Source organism: Emydura macquarii, unplaced genomic scaffold (genome assembly GCF_026122565.2).
Source record: "Emydura macquarii macquarii isolate MOO-44397 ecotype Brisbane River unplaced genomic scaffold, CSIRO-AGI_Emac_v2 contig_295, whole genome shotgun sequence".
NCBI classification, from domain to species: domain Eukaryota; kingdom Metazoa; phylum Chordata; order Testudines; family Chelidae; genus Emydura; species Emydura macquarii.
This window is the reverse complement of record NW_027130432.1, coordinates 13096333-13116432: the sequence shown is the minus strand read 5'-3', so window position 1 is coordinate 13116432 and position 20100 is coordinate 13096333. Positions and strand designations below refer to the sequence as shown.

At 50.7% G+C, this 20100-nt stretch overlaps 1 protein-coding gene across 1 annotated transcript; it reads right to left on the bottom strand.

The window, feature by feature from the left end:
- Window positions 1–1530: 1530 nt before the first annotated feature.
- Window positions 1531–12747, bottom strand: TPPP3 (tubulin polymerization promoting protein family member 3). The gene is made up of 4 exons (XM_067550148.1): window positions 12561–12747; window positions 7698–7891; window positions 3400–3553; window positions 1531–2884 (listed from the first exon to the last, which is right to left on the bottom strand). The coding sequence occupies exons 2-4, from the start codon at window positions 7883–7885 to the stop codon at window positions 2696–2698; spliced, it is 531 nt and encodes a 176-aa protein (XP_067406249.1). The 5' UTR covers window positions 7886–7891; window positions 12561–12747; the 3' UTR covers window positions 1531–2695.
- Window positions 12748–20100: the final 7353 nt, after the last annotated feature.

The window sequence follows — 20100 nt, the reverse complement described above, 5'->3', positions numbered from 1 at the left end:
GCCAGGATTTAAGAACGAGAGGAATCCAACCTCTGCCTCCGACTGAACAAAAAGATGAGCACCTGGGACAGGGTTCCAGCTGAGGAGGCACTGCCTGGTTCAGCACTGCCTGCCTATCCACAAAGCTGTAAAAGAGACCAGCCTTATTAGGCAACTTACAGAGAACATCCTGGGGTGTCTCCATCTGCCTGAAGCACAATTTTGAGACACTTCCATTAGAATAAAAGTCTCCAGTTGAGTAACTGATTTTTGTCTGTTCCTGGAGCGAGTGGTGATGATAGGTTTCATTGTATATAATCTCTGGGTCTTCTATGTGCATTGTTGAATTTATCGCTAATGGCTCTGCTGTCTCCAGTGATTTGGATGTGGATGTTGTCATTCGATCCCCAGCCATCTGCTGACAGATATGCCATGGAGGGGAAGAGATGGAAGGAGCAACAAATACATCAGATCCAACACCCCAAGGTGGGGTGGCTGCAGAACAGTAGTGGGAGCAGGAAAGGAAGGGGATTAAAGTTGGGTCTTTGGGAGTCAAGCCCAAAGTTCTTGGGGGCTAAGTGAGAACTGGGTGTTTCTATGTATTGGGGAGGAGAGAGGAAGTGCTGGGAGACTGTCAGACTTGTGGGAAGCTCTGGTAAGAAGAGATTGTTGTGGGGGAGCTGAGAAGGAAAATCAAGGGGGCTGGGCAGAATGTCTGGAGTGGGTGATTCTGTTTCCCAGTTAGTCTTAATCCACCCCCGAGGGGGAGTAAAGGAAGATGGAAGTGGAGGAGACAGTAGGGGTCACAAGGACGACAGAGACAATAGTGATAATTGGCCGACTTGCTTCCACTGTCCATCTCCTGTGGCCCAACAGTGGCCTCCTGAGGCGGTACAAGATGGGGGAGCAGAGCATCATCACAGTATCCACATGGCCTGGTCTCTGTTGACCTCAAGATTCTGGCTCACTCTGGCTTGGTAGCTCTGGGATTCCTCTAACCTCTGACTCCAGAAGAGAGAGACCCGTCAGTCACGGGGAGCAATTCCAGGACTGCTCTCAGTGGGTGTGAGGCCAGAGCCCTAGGCCCAGGTATTTAGGCACTTGGGAATTAGGTGCCTTTAAGGATCTGGACCTTAGGCCTGTGTGTAAGAGGCTTTAGGGCCCTGTCTGAAGCACAGTGAAGTGGGGGAGAGGGGAATGGAGGGGATGCTGAGCCACTGCCATGGGATGTGATGGTTCCAATTAAGACCGGTTCCCAGTGAGTGTTACCAGGAGCTCATGTGTTTGGTTGCAAACATTGCAGCAGCTGGAGCCAGGTGCCTGAGTGTTTGTGTGTCTCTCTGGTTGCTCTGGCAACATTGGATGGGTGGCCAGGAGCTTGCCAGAGTTGTGAAGTGACAGGGCCGAGCCTACACCACTCCCCGCCTAGAATCTGACTCAGAGCCAGGTCGACTGACTGGCCTGTTTGATCTGATTCTGGGAAAAAACAGCCTCTTTTGCCTCAGCCCTGAATTGCCCGCATTGTTTCCCTCAGAAAAAACACACCGGGCGTTAGTACAAAAGGGGGGAGGTTTATTGTGGAGCCAGGTTACAGAGTAGGGAGGTCTTTGGCTTTGGCTCCACCAAGAAGGCAGGGGTCTCAGGACTATACACTGAATGATGGAGCCTGGGGCTGCTGAAGGCCCCCTTTTGAGGAGACCGAGGGGTGGTAGTTAAATGCAAAGCAGGCCTGTTCTCCAGGGAAGGTGCATGCAGGATTGTATAAATGCTGAGGAGTTAAGGGCTGCTTTAATGCTAGTGACTGATGTGCCCTGAGAGGAGAGGCGGTGTTGTTAATCTTAGGGCAGGTCCACACTTAAAAGCTACAGTGGTGCTGCTGTGCCACTGTAGTGCTTCAGTGAAGACGCCACCTACGCCAACATGAGGGCTTCTCCCATCAGTGTAGGTACCCCATCTCCCGGAGAGGCGGTACCTATGTCGGTGAGAGAAGCCCTCCCGTTGACATAGCTCTGTCTCTACTGGCATTTAGGTCAGTATAACTGCATTGTTCATGGTGGGAGTGGATTTTTTACACCTCTGAACAATATAGTTACACCAGCCTAATTTCCTAGTGTAGACCTGGCCTTAGCTGAAGAGACGGTGGGTTGGAAAAGGCCCATCTATCACTAGCAGGAGGAGAATTGGCACCTGTAGTGGGTAGAAGACCTCATTAGAAGAAGAAATGCAGGCAGGCACTCGGGGGCATGAGTAAGAGAAGGCCTCATTGTAGCTAGTGGCAGGAATGTGGCGGCCTTGTGAGGGGTACGGAGGAGAAGGCCTCTTAGCACTAGCAGGAGGGCCTAGGAGTGTACAGGGGAGAAGGTAGCAGGGGGTGCATGGTGCTCTGGGGTCTATGGGGAGAAGATCTGGTTACTGGTTGGCACTAGCAGAAGGGGCATGGGGCCTTGGGGGCATACAGGGTAGAAGATCTTGTTGGTACTAGCTGGAGGGACGCGGCTCACAATACATCTGGAGTTGACGGAACATTGGGAGCAACGTGCAAGGCCAGGTCACTTTCTAATCACATCAGCCTTGGCTCCATGGCTAGGAGCTGGGCCCAGCAGAGTCTCCTGGAGGCCTGTGTCATTAAGGCGACTTCCCAAGGCTGATGTGATTGAAGGCCCGGAGACTGTGTGGAGCTTGGAGCTGGGAGTGTCAGCGTCACTTCCAGTTGTCCCTATTTCTTCACTTTTGCATCATAAGTGCCGGCGTTCTTGTAGGCGCCCACATAACCGCTGGTGTCCACGATGTTCTCCCGCCCGCTCTTTCCTTTGCCCTTGCCACTCTCATCGAAGCGCTCCTTGTGCGAGCCCGTGTACTTGGTGGTGTCCGTTAGCCTGTCCACCGCCCCGCCAGTTGTTGCTCTCTGTCAACAAGAAAATGGGGCAGGGGAGTCAAACACAAAGAAGCAGTTACAGTCCTTCCCAGGCCCCTCCATTCCCCATGTGCTCCCAGACTGCATCCTGTCACTCCCAGCCATGCCTCTGCGCCCCCACTCTCCATGCTCTGCACCATCCATCACCACCAGGCCCCTCCATTCCCCATGTGCTCCCTGGGCCCGGCCCTCTCACTCCCTCCCCTCCCTGGGCCTTCACGCCCCTGCACTGTCCCTCATTGGCCAGACACCTCCATTCCCCATGTATTCTGGATCCCAGGCTGTCCATCCTGCTTAGGGCCCTCCCCTGTATTCTCTCCCTTATGTAGTCACAGCCATGCCAGATCTCTGCCTTTTCCAGGACACTCTGCTTTGATATGTGACATTTGTGGGGCTCCCTAGGGCCCAGAGCAGCACTGGCATGTCCCCGGACAGACCCCACACCCGTTGACAGGCGCCCCACCCCACACTCCTGCTCTAAATGGCTGAGAAGAGTAATCACTCACAGTGACGCCTACGTTGGCTGGTTCCTTCCCTGCCACCAGCTGGCAGATGGATTCGTATGCTTCCTCCTTGCTCTTGTCCTTAAACCTCTTTGGGGCCAGCTCCTCCAGGGCCTTCTTAAACTCCTCATAACCAATGACTCTGGCTGTCTTCCCTCTGCAAGGCATAAGGGCTGGGAGTGACCTATTGCAAACACCTCCCTAGAAAGGTAGCTGATACAAGGCAGACACCAGGGCTACACTTGCAAATGGGGCTTTTATCCCAGCTGTGGCAGGGAGAGCCAAGCTACTAGACCTGTTATCCAGACAGTTTGTCTTTGGGAAGAAAGAGAAAAGTTTGATGAGTACTTGTATTCCTCTAGCACCAGTTTGTGAAACAGCTGGCAGGCTGTAAATGACTTTAGATACACAGGGATCACTCATCCCTCCCTGAAATGCAGGCACAGTTGAGCAGAACCTGGCAGCTATTCTGCAGAATAGCTTAGGACAGAAGTGAAGAATCTTAGGTTCTGGAACAGCCTTCCCAGGATGGGGCAAAAAACCTAGCTGGCTTCAAAACTGAGCTTGATAAATGTATGGAGGGGACAGAATGATGGGACAGCCTAGTTTGGCAATTAACTGATCTTTGACTGCTGGTGGTAGATATGCCAATGGCCTGTGATAGACATTAGATGGGGTGGGTTCTGAGTTATTACAGAGAATTCTTTCTTGGGTGTCTGGCTAGTGAGTCTTGCCCACATGTTCAGGGTTTAGCTGATCAGCATATTTGGGCTTGGGACAGAATTTTCCCCCAGGGCAGATTGGCAAAGACTCGGGGGGGAGGGGGGTTCGCCTTCCTCTGTAGCATGGGGCATGGCTCACTTGCTGGTGGATTCTCTGCACCTTGAAGTCTTTAAACCAGGATTTGGGGACTTTAATAACTCAGGCATAGGTTAGAGGTCTATTACAGGAGTGGGTGGATGAGGTTTTGTGGCCTGCGTTGTGCAGGAGGTCAGACTAGATGATCATATTGGTCCCTTCTGACCTTAAAGTCTCTGAGTCTATGAGATTTGGCTGAGACTCCAGGAGTGATTTAGGCAGAGCAGATTGTAATTACCTGGGCTGGAGATTGGCAAGGACACAAGAGCTGACACTCCAATTTATACAGGAAGTTCTCATTGACCTATATTCCTTACTAGGGTCAGGACCTTGTCCTCGTCCTCATCCCCCAGCCACAGAGTGTGCCCTCATCCTGCACCGGGCCATTATGGATGTGGAGGGGTTATCCATGAAGCACTACAGCAGGCATTAATCCCTTTGCTGGCGAGGTCCATGTCACAGGCTCTTTTTTCCAGGCAGATGACCAGGGGCAAACTTCCCTGTTCTATCTACCCCATCACCAACCCTTGCTGCCTGTCTCCACTGAGCCCTCAGCAATGCAGCCTGTTAACATATAGGGTTAAATATAAGACTGAAAAACTCCTTTGTAATGAGATGGGCAGCTTACCTACGTGGGTGATACCTATGTCGATGGAAGAATTCTTCCATCCATTTAGCTACTGCCTCTCGAGGAGGTGGATTACATATGACGAATCCCTCCCATCTGCACAGGTAGTGCCTGTACGGACACTCTACAGCAATGCAGCTATAGCTGTGCTGCTGTAGCATTTTAAGTGTAGACAAGCCCTAACTTTCCCCATGCCTGAACGCCTAACTCAGGGCTGTGGATTTCACTAGTTGGCAGGGCGCCTCATCAGACATTACAATGCTGAGTCTAATTCCCCTTTGTGGCTATAGCCCGGGGCTTCTTTGGCATCATCTTTACATAGTAACAAGTGCTGTATTGAAGGCCCCACACACTCTGTGGACAGCCGCACCCAAATTCCACTGCAGGGTCTGTGGGTTTTGCAGACTCTCTGAGGATTCTGGGTGTTCTGGACTGTAGCCAACTCAGAGACTTTCCAAATGGAGGTTCCTACAGAATCAGATATGACAATGAATAATCGACTCAGTCCAGCAGCCCTCACTTTCTTTATATTCTCACTTATTTTGTTGTGGGCTAGCCCCAGACTTCCAGGATGCCATAGAATTCTTAATGGGGAGTGAGTAGCTACCACACAGAAGCTGTCAGGGCAAAGCTGGGGACAGCTGGGACTTTTGGCTCTGGGAAGGAGCGATGGGCAGTTTGGGTTTGTGGAATAAGCATGTGAGCTGAATGTTTTTGCTAAAATCAGCAAAGAAATCATTAACATTTATATTGAAATGACCAGCTTTACATTACAGGGCTAATAGCCCACTGAGCTAAATGGGGCAGCTTACAACTCTTAGAGGCATTGTTTCAGATTCTTGTGAGATCAGGCAGATGTCACTGCATCAGTTACACTCAGGTCAGATTTTCAAGGCTTTCTTTTCAACAATGAGGGTTAGAAACGTGTGTGTATATATATTAGGGCTGTCACTTACTGGCAGTTAAAACAAACGATTAATTTGTTTTGAGTTAACTCGATTAAAAAAATTAATCACAATTAATCGCAGTTTTAATCACACTATTAAATAGTAATAGAATAGCGATTTCAATTTATTATAAACGTTTTTTGTTTTTCTACATTTTCAAATGTATTGATTTCAGTTACACAGAATACAAAGTGTACAGTGCTCTCTATATTATTTTTATTACAAATATTTGCACTTTAAAAAGAAAAACAAAAAAATAGTATTACTCAGTTCACCTCATACAAGTACTGTAGTGTAATCTCTTTATCATGAAAGTGCAACATACAAATGTAGATTTTTTTTGTTACATAACTGCACTCAAAAACAAAACAGTGTAAATCTTTAGCGCCTACAAGTCAACTCAGTCCTACTTCTTGTTTAGCCAATCACAAAGACAAACAAGTTAGTTTACATTTATGGGAGATAATGCTGCCTGCTTCTTGTTTACAATGTCACCTGAAAGTGAGAACAAGTCTTCGCATGGCACTGTTGTAGCCGGCGTTGCAAGGTATTTATGTGCCAGATATGTTAAACATTCATATGCCCCTTCATGCTTCAGCCACCATTCCAGAGGATGTGCTTCCTTGCTGATGATTCTTGTTCAAAAATAATGTGTTATTTAAATTTGTGACTGAACTCCTTGGAGGAGAATTATATGTCTCTTGCTCTGAGATTTTACCCACATTCTATCATATATTTCATGTTGTGGCAGTCTCAGGTGACAACCCAGCACATGTTGTTCAATTTAAGAACACTTTCACTGCAGATTGAACAAAATGCAAAGGAGATACCAATGTGAGATTTCTAAAGATAGCTACAATACTCAACCCAAAGTTTAAGAATCTGAAGGGTCTTCCAAAATATGAGAGGGACGGGGATGGAACATGCTATCTTAAAGAAGTCTTAAAAGGGCAACACTCCGATGCAGAAATTACAGAACCCAAAGCACCAAGAAAGAAAATCAACTTTCTGTTGGCGGCATCTGACTCAGATGGTGAAAATGAACGTGCATCAGTCCACACTGCTTTGGATCATTATCATCATCAGCATGTAAACATGTGTGCTGGAATGTGTTCAGAAGTAGGACTGAGTGGACTTGTAGGCTCTAAAGTTTTACATTGTTTTATTTTTGAGTGCAGTTATGTGAAAAAAAAGTTCTACATTTGTAAGTTGCACTTTCTTCTTGAAGCGATTGAACTACACTACTTGTATGAGGTGAATTGAAAAATATTATTTATTTTGTTTATCTTTTTTACAGTGCAAATATTTGCAATAAAAAATAATATAAAGTGAGCACTGTGCACTTGTGTTCTGTGTTGTTACTGAAATCAATATGTTTGAAAATATAGAAAACACCCAAAAATACTTTTAAAATGGTATTCTATTATTGTTTAATAGTGCAATTGAAACTGTAATTACTCACGATTAAATTTGTAATCATTTGACAGCCCCAATATATATATATGAAAGCTGAGCATCCATGTAACAATGTGCCACAAAGGGGGTACTCCTGCAAATATCAATGAATAAGATGTGGGGCGTGTTGTCTGGAGGCAATATCTGATAGACAAGAAACTCTGGCCTGGATGCCAGGCTACTCTAAGCTCCACGGTGAGTCTGACAAGGCTGGCAGGGACTGAAATGAATGACCTGGGCGCGTGAGCATGTGTGACCTAACAGGCAGCACACAGAGCTGCCTTAATGTAATCCGCAGCCCTTGGTCAGAGCCACCCAGCACAGCACTGGCAATGCTGTCTCTGCTGAGCTCCAGGAGCCAAGTTGCTGATATAGAGCAGGCTCTACGGGAGGAAAGCAAGTGAGCCACTTACTTCACTTTGGAGAAGACAATGTCCACATCAGTACCGGTGACACCTTTGCCGTCCATTACTTTACAGTCCTTGCACAGTTTGGCCCAGTTTTTCCCATTCATTTCTTGCCCTGTGGCTTTGGTGTCTCCATAGATTGCAAACTTCCGGAAGCTCTCTTCCAGAGATGCCATGTCAGTGCTTCCAGCCATGCTGACCTTTTGTAGTCAGAGAAGAAATGGATTCCGTTACTATGCAAACTCCAACAATCACATCAGATACTGCGCATACCACCTGTGCACCCCTACACCTTGCAACACCACTTATACCATACCACTTCATCCCACAAAATCTTTGCCCCATCATGGCTACGCTGCACAGGCAGAAGTGGAAATGGCAGGGAACCTAGAACGAGAATAGCAGCAGGAGCTGAAGGTCAGGATTGTGGGACATTTGTCGAGCTGTGTGTGTGTGGGACCCAGGGCTGGAATAGCAGAGGGGCTGTGGGTCAGGACTGAGGAGCGGTGATGGAGCTGTGTGGTGGCTGCAAGGCTGGAATAGTGATGGCACTATGGGTCAGGACAGAGGGGCATTGGCGGAGCTGTGTAGGAGTGTTTGCCCAACACCAACAAACCAGGCAGGGTACTGAGAACGATGTAAGATGTAATACCCCTCTTTTCCTCCTCCTTTGGACAGCGCTGAACTGTCTGAGTAGCATTTCTTGTCAATAGGAGGCTATACTCTCCCCTTGGCACAGTCTCCTCCGTGCCAGACTCTTACTTTTGTTAATCCCCTTCCTTTGAGAAGTGTCACCAATAGACTTTTTCCAAACTAAACTGGTTGCGCTAAAGAGAAATGTTTTCTCTGTCCAGCATCTCTGAAGCCAGCACATCAGTGCCATGAGCAGGGGAGGAAGCAGCGCTCTGTGGCCTTAGGGCACTTAGCAGTTAACATCCAGCCCCTCCCCTTCACTTTTCACAGAGACTGGCCACCCACTTCAAACTCTCTGGCCACTCTGATTCTCACAGGCCTATCTCACCTTCTAAGGTCAGCTACCTAAACGCTGCGGCTCTCTGCATTATCGAAACACAATAAGATCAGCATCTTCATGTCATCCTGTCACATCCATAGGAGCTGGCGCTGGGTGAGGCCAGGAGCTTGTCATGCACTGGTACCAGCGTGACTGTCTCAGGCAGGGCGGCTCAGCTGTGCCTACAGAATGCCCTCTGTGCTGGGAATCCAGCAGTCACCGCACCGGGAACACACACAGCATAAGGGAGTGTATTGAAGTGAGTGGGAATAGAGCAGGTGCTGCAGCCTACATGAAAGGGGACTTGGGGGACCACAGAGCCAACACACATGCACCCAGCCCACGGATAGGCACCTACAACCTGTCTTGGCTCCATGCACTACGGTACATCAAAATGGCCCATAGGGTGGAGGAAGGTGCTGTGATCCAGTCCCATTTAAGGCAGCTGCAGGTCGCTCAGCCTGGACTTTAAAGGGACCCCACTCACTTATGGCCTAGGAAGGCATCCCTGAAGGAGTGCTGTGACATGGTCTTACACAGGATATTAGAGCATCCCAAGTGACCCAGAGGAAGTGCTACAGTCCAGCCTGCTAGGGGCGGGAGGAGCCCTAATATGTTAAGTCCTGACCTGACCAGAGCACAGCTGGGCAAAGTCCTTCAGCGCCTGCAGGGCTGTCAGCCCACAGTCTCAAAGTGAAAGCCAGGGCCAAGCCTTTCACCAGGGACTAGGGATTCTGGGGCCCAGCCTGAGACGCTATAAAGGGGCCTGGTTTACAGATTGGGGAGCAGGTAGTGGAGGAGGGGAGCACCTTCTGAACCTCAGGTCCCTTTAAACCGTCTCCAGCTGGGGAGCCAACGTCACTGGTCAGTTTTGAAATGCCTTAACCCAGCAAGGTCCTAGCTACACGCTACCCCCACTCCTGCTCTCTGCCAGGTCCCTGGACCCACCCATCCACAGGGCAGAGCTACACGGCCTGGGTTGGGCTGGGCTGGCTGGGCTGGGGGGATTGCCTAGCCCAGGTCCCTAGTTACAGTCTGACATTAAACAAAAACAGGCGTGTGGGCTTGTCTGCTGGCGGGGCCAGAGTTTGTGCTGCTTGGCGACCGTTGCTAGGGAGGGCTGTGCTGCTTGGAGTTGTTGCTGTGGGAAGCATGGTGTGGCTGGGCTATTAGCATGTGCACTCAGTCCAGACGGAGACACGACGGGTGAGGTCATATCTTTTATTGGACCAGCTTCTGTCGGTGAGAGAGACAAGCGTTCGAGCCACACAGGTCTGGGAGAGGTCCTCCGAGTGTCACAGATAGTAAAGATATTACCTCATCCACCTTCTCGCTCTAATATCCGGGGACTGGCACGGCTACAGCTACGCTGCGTATCAGTCCAGACAGACAGCCTGGCCTTAATTCCCTTACAATGCTGCTAGAACCAATGCTGGCAATGGGGGGAGGGGGGCATTGCAGGAAAACAAGCCTAAGGTGGCACATAAAGGTACACGCGCAGACTCATGAAGACACACACAGGCACATGTACACACATGGATCTGCACATACGCGTACCGAGACACACTGATGTGCTGGCAGCCATGGCCAAGATCCAGGGCAGGGACTCAGGGCCACACCCGTGCGTCGTGGTACTCCCCATTTTATCTATTTTCAGGCTCCTGGCGGATCTGGGGAACTCTTGCTAGTGGACTTGGTGCACAGTGAGGGCGTTCATAGCGCCTGGCCTTCCAAATGGGAGTCCACTCAGAGCAGGGTGGCAGCAGAAACAGCTGCAGGCCATTAATCAGCGTGTGCTTAGCCCTGCCAGCAAAGCAGCATGTCATAAACAAAGGGAGCCATGGTCTCACAGAGGCTGGAACCAGAGAGGGCTCTTGGCATTGCTTCACTCTCCCCCAGATCACCCAGTAACTGGGCCTAACAAGCATGTCCCCCTCCTTGGCACAGGTACCTGAGCTCTTGCTGAACCGAGCTGATGGCTACTGGTTGGCTAATATACATTCTTCCCACCCAGCCCCACTGTAATGCAGCTTCCTGAGAGCCAGGGGCAGCTTCCCAGCCTGCAGCACGCTGTCTGCAATGGGGTCAGGGCAGATATTCCAGCCTCCAGCTCGTCTGCACAGCACCATGGGCTCTATCGTCTGTGCTAAGCAGACTAGCCCCTGCATGCTCATGTCTAGTCTGGAGGCTGCACACAGCACCTGGGGCTCCACTGCCCCCCATGCAAGCAGGTAGGGCTGATCTTCCAGGCCCTATTTTGCCCGGGCTCATAACCTATTATTTCATACCTGAGGCTTACACCACTGAGCCCTCCCCCTCCTTTTCTGGCGCTGCCTTCCCTTTCACTATCACAATTAGCCCCTGAGCTGGCTGGGACCCAACAGGCCCTCACAGACTGACCTTGCCAACTCTCCTGCCAGGAGGATGCCCTCCAGTGGCAGGACAGCATGGAAGAGGGGGTGTGGGACAGGGGTCAGGGAAGTGATGTGCTGCTGCCAGGCAGTGTCCACTGTCTGTGCGGCGGTCCTTGCTCCCCAGGCCAGTCACGCCGTCCCCTTTGGCCAGTGTGCGGGTCAGTACTGCCTACAAATAATCTGATCCCTCTTCCCCCCATTCCCAGGTGCTGAGCGCAGCGAGGGGGGGGAGGGGACGTTCTGCAGGCTGCCCGTGGGCATAGGGGTTCTATGGAGGAGGATGCTGCCAGCAGGACATTAACTGACTAGTTGTATCTGTCTCCCTGAGCCCTGCAGACACTGTGTGATGATGCTGAGCAGAGTGGGGCACGGGTGGGGGGGTTCCCATTGCCACGCTCTGAGAAAGGGGCACCACGTAGGGTCACCCCCGCTTCAGGGAGAGCTCAGGGGATTCACAGAGGCATAAGGGAGGGCACGTCCCCAAGCAGCACGGGCCACCGCTCCCTGGGGCAGGTCCTAGGGCCTCTGCTCCTGTTTGTGTGCAGGATGTGGGCTAGTGGCTTGGGTGTAATACTGGGAGATAGGAGACTTGGGTCCTGTTCCTGGCAATGCCACTGTCCTGCTGGCTGATCCTGGGCAAGCCATGTTTTGTCTCAGGTCTCAGTTTACTCAGCTGTGAAATGGAGATGGGGGACTTCCCTTCCTTTGTAAAGTGCTTTGAAACCTAGGGATGAAAAGTGCTCGGTATCATTGCCGTGATTTGCACGGGGCACACATGGGAGCAGTGACATCTGTGTGTGTGCATGGTTGAGGGCATGTCGGGGTGTACACAAGTGCTAGGGCTGGGTGCATATGTGTGCAGGGGCTGAGGGGAATGTGCCTGCGTCTGTGTGCATGCAGGGTCGGGGCGTGTGGGGTGGCGGCGCATGGGGGAAGGGTGTGCTGCAGCGTGCATGTTTTGTGTGTTTCCTTTTTCTGGTCCTACATGTATTTGCATGGTTCGCTCCATGTGAGGCACTGACAGCAGCACTGATTCTGCTTGAGGTGCCTATGGGGTGCCTATGGGGGAACACCCCATCTCCCTGAGCTGCGCTGGGGGAGCAGCCAGCCAGCCTGCTCTGCAGGGCAAGTCCCTCCTTTTCACCCAAGTGATAAAGTCCCTGGAAGCAGCACACGCAGACTGCAACATGAGCTCCAACCCCGACGCCCACCCTCCATCCTTGCATGTCTGTGCAGCGCTTTCCCACAGCAGAGTCCCCCGGGCACGCAGGACAGCCTGCTTCCCTGCTCTGCACTCCCAGAGCAGGGGAATCAGCCCCACTCAGTGATGCCAATCCAGGCAGCCAGAGCACTGAGCAAGACCCCCCGTGTTGCCACCCAGCCCGCACCCCTCCTTCTCTTCCTGCAGAAGCAGCCCATCAGGTTGCTGCTTTGCTGACTTACCGCCTGAAGTGTCTCTGCTGAGCTGTGGCAGGCTACACAGAGAAGCCCTGCTCCCTCCTGGTGTCCAGACTGCAGTGCTGCTCGGAGGCTGCAGTGTTATTAGCTGCTGTTTATTCCTGTAGCCATAGAGACAGGCTGCTAAACAGCCAGGGAGTGTAACTGTAGTGTGCTAATGCAGGAGGGTGACCAAGGTCACTGTGAAGCGCAATGCTCCCTCCTCCTTGCAGTTCTCCAGTGCTCCGCCTGGGGCAGGAAAGGGTCTTCTTCCATAACAAGGAAGCTCTAATTCATGCCTCTATCCAGCCTGCTGGAGCTAAGCCAAATGGGCCATTAGTGTAATCACTGCTGCTGGGAAGGGGAAGGGCTTGCAGAGCTGGGCAGGAGGAATTTTACCCCTCACGTGGCTCTCGGTTTGCTTGTTACTGCTGAGGAATGGTGGAACGGAAGACAAGGGCCAGGTGTCAGGGACAGGCTCGGGCCTGGACTCACTCACTGCTCCTCCTTCTTTAGCAGCATTGCTTGATCTAAACCCAAGTGCATCTCTGCCCTGAAGAGGGTGCGTCAGAGAGAGCCTGCAGGCTTCTGTCAGATGAGCTAGGAACCCTCGCAGAAGGGTTATCCCTATCAGGGCAGCACAGATCTGGAAGGGAGGGAGTCTAGTCTCACCCAGACATAGCACAATGGGATTATTAACTAGGTTCCCAGTGCAGAGTCCTTGTTGCTGGGGATAATGCATGAGGAGGAGGGAGCCCCCCAGGAGCGGTCGGCAGGGCCGACAGATAGGCAACACCTGGAAATGGAGCACATCTGCTTTGGTGGTAACTGAGAGGCACTGAATATGGAGCCCATGGTGCCATTCTACAATGCACTGATCACAACAGAACAGCACTTCCAGTGCAAAAGACTCAGCACAGGTAGCAGGGATGGGACACAGAGCTTATCTGGGTCCCAGGAGCACAAGGCTGGATGCAGTGTGTGTGGACCTGGGGTGCCCTGGGGCTGGAGACACAGTGTATATGGGTCCAAGGTACAGAGCAGCTATTCGTATGGGTGCCATGGTGTGCAGGAGCTGGGTACATGGTGCCTTCAAGTACAAGGGCACAGGGGGTCATGGGGTTGGGCCTGTGGTACACAGATGTGCTGGGAGACAGAATGGCTGTATGTACAGTGCATATTGGTAATGAAGGGTCTGCGGAGAGTGGAGGGCCTGGGCACCAAGGTGCCCAGAGGCTGGGAACATGGTATGTCAGGTTCCCAAGGTGGCTGGGGACATGATGTGTTTGGGTGCCAGGGCATCCTAAAGCCGGGACATGGTCTGTATTGATTTGGGTATACTGGCTCTGGGTACACATTGCAGATGGGGGCCCAGCTGCGAACATAGTGTATACCACGTATATGGGTTCACCAGGGTGTGGACACGTTGCGTATGTCTGCCAAAGGACTGTGGATAGGTGTTGTGTCAGCACATTTGTAATATAAAGGAACCCATGGCCACAGTGCAGTCCAAATACCCTTGTGTATGAACTATGCCCAAACTTAAAAGACTAGTTACACAGACACAGCTGCTCTGGCAGGGTTCTGGGGCTGAAACATAGATGCCAGCGAGTGCCACCAGAAGACCCGCAGACTAGTTAAAGGGATACTACCCAATAGCTATATACCACTGTACTCAGAGTCTGAATGAGCTCTCCCCGGACATACAGTGATGAGCCTGAAGGAGAAAACTTCAGGAATTTGCATAGACAACCCACTCTGCCTAGATGCACAGCATGATGGAGCTGCTTTGCCCAAATTATCACTTTTGGCTGGCGTTGGATTTCAAGTCACTTTGTTATTGGGTGCAGGGGTAATAAAGAGTCGTCCTTGTTGTGTGAATAAAGGGGTAGCAGAAATGTGCCTGGGCCCTGATTGAGGGGTTCTCACTCAACTGAACGTCACGTACTAAGCAGGAGGTGGGGTGCCAAAACCCTCTGGAGATGAGAGAAGGTGGGGACAAGTGTTTTTGCCTTGTGGTGTGGGCTCTAAGAGCCTTAGACACCAATTGACCCTCCCCCTTTCCACTGTTTAAGGACAGAGCTGATTAAGACTCAATTAAGAGTCAATTTTGTTGTAGATCAGTAGAGCTGAGATCAGTGATAACCTGGTCTAAGTGCTAAACCTTAGACCTGTTTACGGGACAGTGTCTCTGATGAAAAAACTGCCCAGCCTGCACTAGCAGTGAGGATCCCCCCCAACAGCTGAAATCACTGAGATCTATGTTAAGTGGCAGGACCTCAAGACATCTTAGAAGCTGCAGTAGAGAAGGCAGAGATGGAGTAAATGACAACAGAGAAGCCAGCAGTGGAGCGAGCAATGCAGAGTGAATGGTGCAACAGCAGCAGCTGAGGCATTACTTGACGCCTTTCATTCCTCCTTCCCTCCTGGGGTGGAAGATGGACTCATGCGAAAGCACCTCTGAACTCTGGGTCATTGTTGACCAAAGACAACAACTGTGAGTAGGGTGCGGTGGTGGGAGAGGGGAGTGGCATGTTAAAGGGACATTTGTTTGTTGGACTTTCACACCTCAAAGTGAGAGCCCAAGGAAAAGGACACTGCCCAGTGTACTCTGGGATGGGTGTTTTGCACATGGTCATATGTTTCTGAATCATGCTTGTGGTATTTTCCCACATTAATGCTGGGTTCCTTCCCCTTTTATAGAAAGTTTCTTTTCCCTGCAGACGCATTGCTTGCAAGAGGGGAAATATTGCCTCTTAGAAATGTTCAGGGATGGAGTGTAGTTTTCCCAGGTTACAGGGTGGAGGCTCAAGAAAGTTCTATGTTGTGTTGTCAAAAGGAACCCCGATATATTGCACCCAGCCCTTGTTGCTGCTGACTCAACCTGGCAGAGTCAGCAACTACAATAAGGTTGCTATTACCAGTCTCAAATTTCACAAGTCAGTCCCTAAATTCAGCGATCCAGGCAAGCAAAAATCACCATTTTTTGCATAAGGTATGAGACCATTCCCCTTCAAAGCAACCTGTGGCTCAGGAGAACATACATTAAACAGGGATCCAGGAGCCCACATCTCGTTTCTCTCCCCATCAGTCTTTCTGTACATGCGACAACACTTCTTATTGTAGGAGGCAAGCCAATATAACTTCTGGCATAGCTGGGAAGGGAACGCAGGTCTCTATGTGACTCATGCTGCCTCGCTGAAAGACTGATGCACTGATGCTTGTCTAGCCTGTCTGTAACCACTAGACCCCCACTCCTCCCCCAGAACCAGGGCTAGAAACCCAGGCTGCCTGTTAGCTAACGTTCTACTGCTGTCTAGCAAATAGCTGTGTGACCCGCTGTCAAAACGTTTGTCACCCAGTGGAACAGCTTCAACAGGAGAGCTTGAGTCCTACCCCAAGCTCCCCAAAAGGCCAGCGATTGGAGCACTCCCCTCACAAGTGGGTGGGGAGGCATTCTTTCCAGCCTAAATAACTGGTCACCTCTTGGTGCTTAGGCCAGGTCTACACTAGGAAATCAAGTTGGTATCACTACATCACTCGGGGGGTGAAAAATCCACGCGATGCAGTTATATCGACCTAACCCCTTGTGTAGACAGGCACTGTACCTCTTGGGGAGGTGGCGTACCTACTCCAGTGAGAGATGCCTTGTCAGCATCGATAACGTCTTCACTGAAGCGCTACAGTGGCACAGCAGCACTGATGCAGCTGCAGCATTTCAGGTGTAGACCTGTCCATAGTGTCATTTCTCTGGGGTGAATTTTAATGAAGAGATGTTTTTTAAAAACTCCATGAACATGGCTGGCACCTGCAGCTATGCTAACAAAGGCCTGGCCAAGCATCACCCTGCTCAAGAAAAATGTGAGGGCAAAGCAGCGGCCAATGGGGATTTACAAAGAGCTGCTCAGAGCATAAGAGAGCTTGTACTGGCCTGGCAAATGGGATGGAACCAAGTGAGGCTATTCAGGTAGTGAGGGCTGCTGGTGAAAATTACAGGAAGCCTCGGAGCACAAGGAGTTAATACTGCCAGGGAGCTAAAAGCTTTCAAATCTCTCAAACGAGAAGAAGAGCTGCAGTGTATGCCAGCCCTTTAGTAAGCAAGGAAGAGCTGGAATTGGTGATGACTGCTCAATGGCTGAGATGCTGTGAGCTGCTGTCTGTGAGAAGGAAAACGCAGAGTCCTGGCCCATCAGGAAGCGTGGAGGAGCTTGTTGCCAAGGTTATACAGGAAGGGGAATGATGTTGAATGGCTGATGAAACTGGGCAGAGACCCATCATCAGGACAGGGCTGGCCGCCTTGGAGAATGACAAACATGAGAATTGCAGCCAGATAAGCTTTGTTTGATAAGCCGGAACAAGCTCTCCCCTCGCTCCTTACCCTTGTCTCAGCACCTTGGTGAACAAAGGTCAGGAGCATCATTCCTGTTTTTGTGTTATAAGACGCTCACTGACTCACATATTCAGTGTGACCTTGTGTTACATATGAAATGTACAGCTACTTAAATGCTGCAGAACCATCTCTCTGTGGTGAGCAGAAATTGGATGATGGCCAGTGACATGCCTGCGTACTCACTCATTTTTTATCTCGACCTTTACTTGCCTACCAATGGGATTTGCACACGGCTGCTACATTAGCATCTTTTTCAGCATCTGCTGCAATTTCTTCTGCAGTAATGGGAGGTTCTTCCCAAAGACAGCCTCAGAAATCAGAGTGTGTAGCAGCCCGGCTAATGCATCAGCATTTCAACATGTTTCAGAATCCTGATGTGTGCGCTAAAACGTTGGCATAAGCGAATCCCTGAGATCCAGAAGATGCTAAAGATACAATATTAGGTCTGGTCTGAGAACTTTAATAAGAGCTTTATGGTCTGTAACTGAAGTAAACTTCCTCACATAAACTCTAGTAATTTGCTAAGTCCAAATATACACACAGCACCTCAATTTTGTCTGAGAATTTTTCCCTTGCATTATAGAAGGTTCTGGAAGTAAACTTAATTGACTGTTTTCTATGTCCTATCCAGGGTGAACACTTGTGTGCTCACCACAGGGAAGAAGGCAAGGACACATGGGACGCCTTTTAACCAGGCCACTAATTTATTAGTCAAGTTACATCCACGGTTCCTGTCGGGGGACAGCCTGGTGCAGTCACTTGCACCTCGTTGAGTTTTTGCCAATTCTTGGGAGCTCCCACCACAGTGAGCCAGTCATCACATGAGGAAAGTCTCTGGACACCTCCACTCTCTCACTAGCACTCCTCCGCCTTTGGGGAGTGGAGTGAGAGGGGACCTTGACCGCCAGACAGCACCACCAGTCAGTGCATTGGCGGGGCAGCCCCCCCAGGTAGTGACTTGGCCCCTGGTTTGCATTAGCCCCGGAAGCTAGACATGATGTCCCCATCTTGTAAGGAGATGCTGTCGGTATGCCTACTATGTTCCTTTTTGGAGCTAGAGCCTAAATCAATGAGTTCCTGCACTGGGCACCTGCCACACCCCACCCACCAGGCTACCTAGAATTTCAGCCAATCCAATACCAGGATCATTGAGGAACAAATCTGCACCGATAGCGGAGAGGTGTATTCCTTCCTCTCGATACAGCTCAGCTGCACTGTGGACTGAGGACTCTAGCCATTAGATTCTTTCCAGTTGGCCTTCCTCTGGGCCCTATCCACATTTTTCATGGGTGGACTGCAGGCCACCAAACCCTGCAGGCCAGTATCCCCAACCATGCTGTCCCCATACTGAGAAACATGTCCACCAGCAAGCCAATATCCCGCTTAGCCTTCCAAATCAGCTGGAGCCCGGAGGCCATTCTTAGGTTGTTCTCCCCTTGGTAGATAACAGTCATGTCCAGCATGTCTTCATGGGACACCCACCCATGCAAAAGAAGCATGAGCTGGACCCAGTGCAAGCCTCGTCTGCTGTGCCAAGACAAAAATTGCATCCAACCCGAAGCCAGTTGCAAGCCCCTTGCTGAATTATATGCTCTCCTGTAAGCCCAGTGCAGTGCTGTGCCCACAAATCCATAGCCCCAGCTATAGGCGTGCTCTGACACATTCTATGTGATGGACATGAAGAAGGAAAAAGACGGTTAAAACTTGTGATGCTTATAGGCCTTAGATCACTCACGCCCTATAGCTTGGATCTCTGATATCCCCAGGCCCAGCTGGGTAGCTGCTGTTGCAGCCCCTATATGGAACAAATGGGAGGCATATTCTCCTTGTGACAAGCCCAAGACTGACAGCCCCTCCTAAACCCTCCCACAAACTGGAATTTGCTTAGAAAGAAGTGGTCCCCCCTGCAGGACAAGGGGACCCTCACTGGGTGGCCATTGAACCATATATGCCTGTAGTGCCCGTACAGGACACAGGCCCTCCTCACCAAAGCAGTGCAGAACAAGCGTCTTGTCAACCCCAAGTTTTTGATTCGCAAACTTTGAGCTGTAGAGAGTCACCTTTCTACTGCATGTCCTGTAGTTTGAGACCCCACCCCAAAAAGTCTCCCTGGGCTAAACAACTCACTGCCTCAGAAGGCCCCAAAGAAAACCAAGAGAAAGGCTGTCTTGAAGACTACAGCCTCCCCCCATGAATGGTAGACATGAGGAAGAACCTCAATTTATTGCCTAAGGACTTACAAAGTCACAGGCTTCCTGACATTGCTCCATGTCCCGGCAACTTGTGCCCAACCCTCCTGCATCCTGCAGATCATGAATCCCTGACAGGGGTCCAGATGACCCACAGATCTTCAGTCAATGGCCACCCTGGATACCCGGTTAACAGTAACAAGACCATGAACTGGCAAATTTGCGATTCTGGTTTAGGCCAGGCCCCGTGATAGACTCTCAGCCCCCCTGAAACTCCTCAACGCCACTGTGCAACTTGCCACCCTCTGCCACTGAGAGCTCTGGGAACAGATCATGGTGCATCATGGGGGCATGCTCGCTGTCCCAAGATGCAGTACTTTTCATCCCATCATTCCATGGGCTTCCGACTTGTTTCATGCAGTTTTTCAGCAGCCCCTGTAAACTGTGCACCCACCATCTCTGTCTGACAGCATGGATCCTGAGCTGCTGACCAGTCTGGTGATGAGTGTTGTGAACACAACATGGCAGGTCCTGTGGTATTACATGAGCTGTGAAGCAGAGAGTGAATCAGTGATGCCTGCCCTGCTGTCTGCAATGGAAACAAATACGTTGGTACTGGGCTCAGGAAACAAGCACTGAGGGGTGGGATCGCATCATGATCATGCATGGGATGATGAGCAGGGGCTGCAGAACTTTTGGATGCGCAAAGCCACCTTCCTGGAACTGAGTGCAGAGCTCGCCCCAGCACTGCTGTGCAAGGAGCACTTCAACAACAGGCTCAGCAGGTGCCAAATGACTCTTGAATTTGCCTTTGGGTGACTAAAAGAATGCTGGCACTGCCTTTGTGGCCTGTTAGATCTCAGCAAGGAGAATATTCTGATGGTCATTGCAGCGCGCTGTACTCTGCATCATATTTGTGAAGCGAAGGGGGAAAAGTTTCCCCGGGGATGGACCCCTGAGGCTGATT

Bases quoted from the DNA above. Each gene is read 5' to 3' on its own strand.
- TPPP3 (XM_067550148.1), bottom strand. From the start codon at position 7,885: ATGGCTGGAAGCACTGACATGGCATCTCTGGAAGAGAGCTTCCGGAAG. The intron at 3,554-7,697 runs GTAAGTGGCTCA...TATGCCTTGCAG, and splicing joins ATTGTCTTCTCCAAAGTGAA to AGGGAAGACAGCCAGAGTCA. The intron at 2,885-3,399 runs GTGAGTGATTAC...TCTTGTTGACAG, and splicing joins CAGCCAACGTAGGCGTCACT to AGAGCAACAACTGGCGGGGC.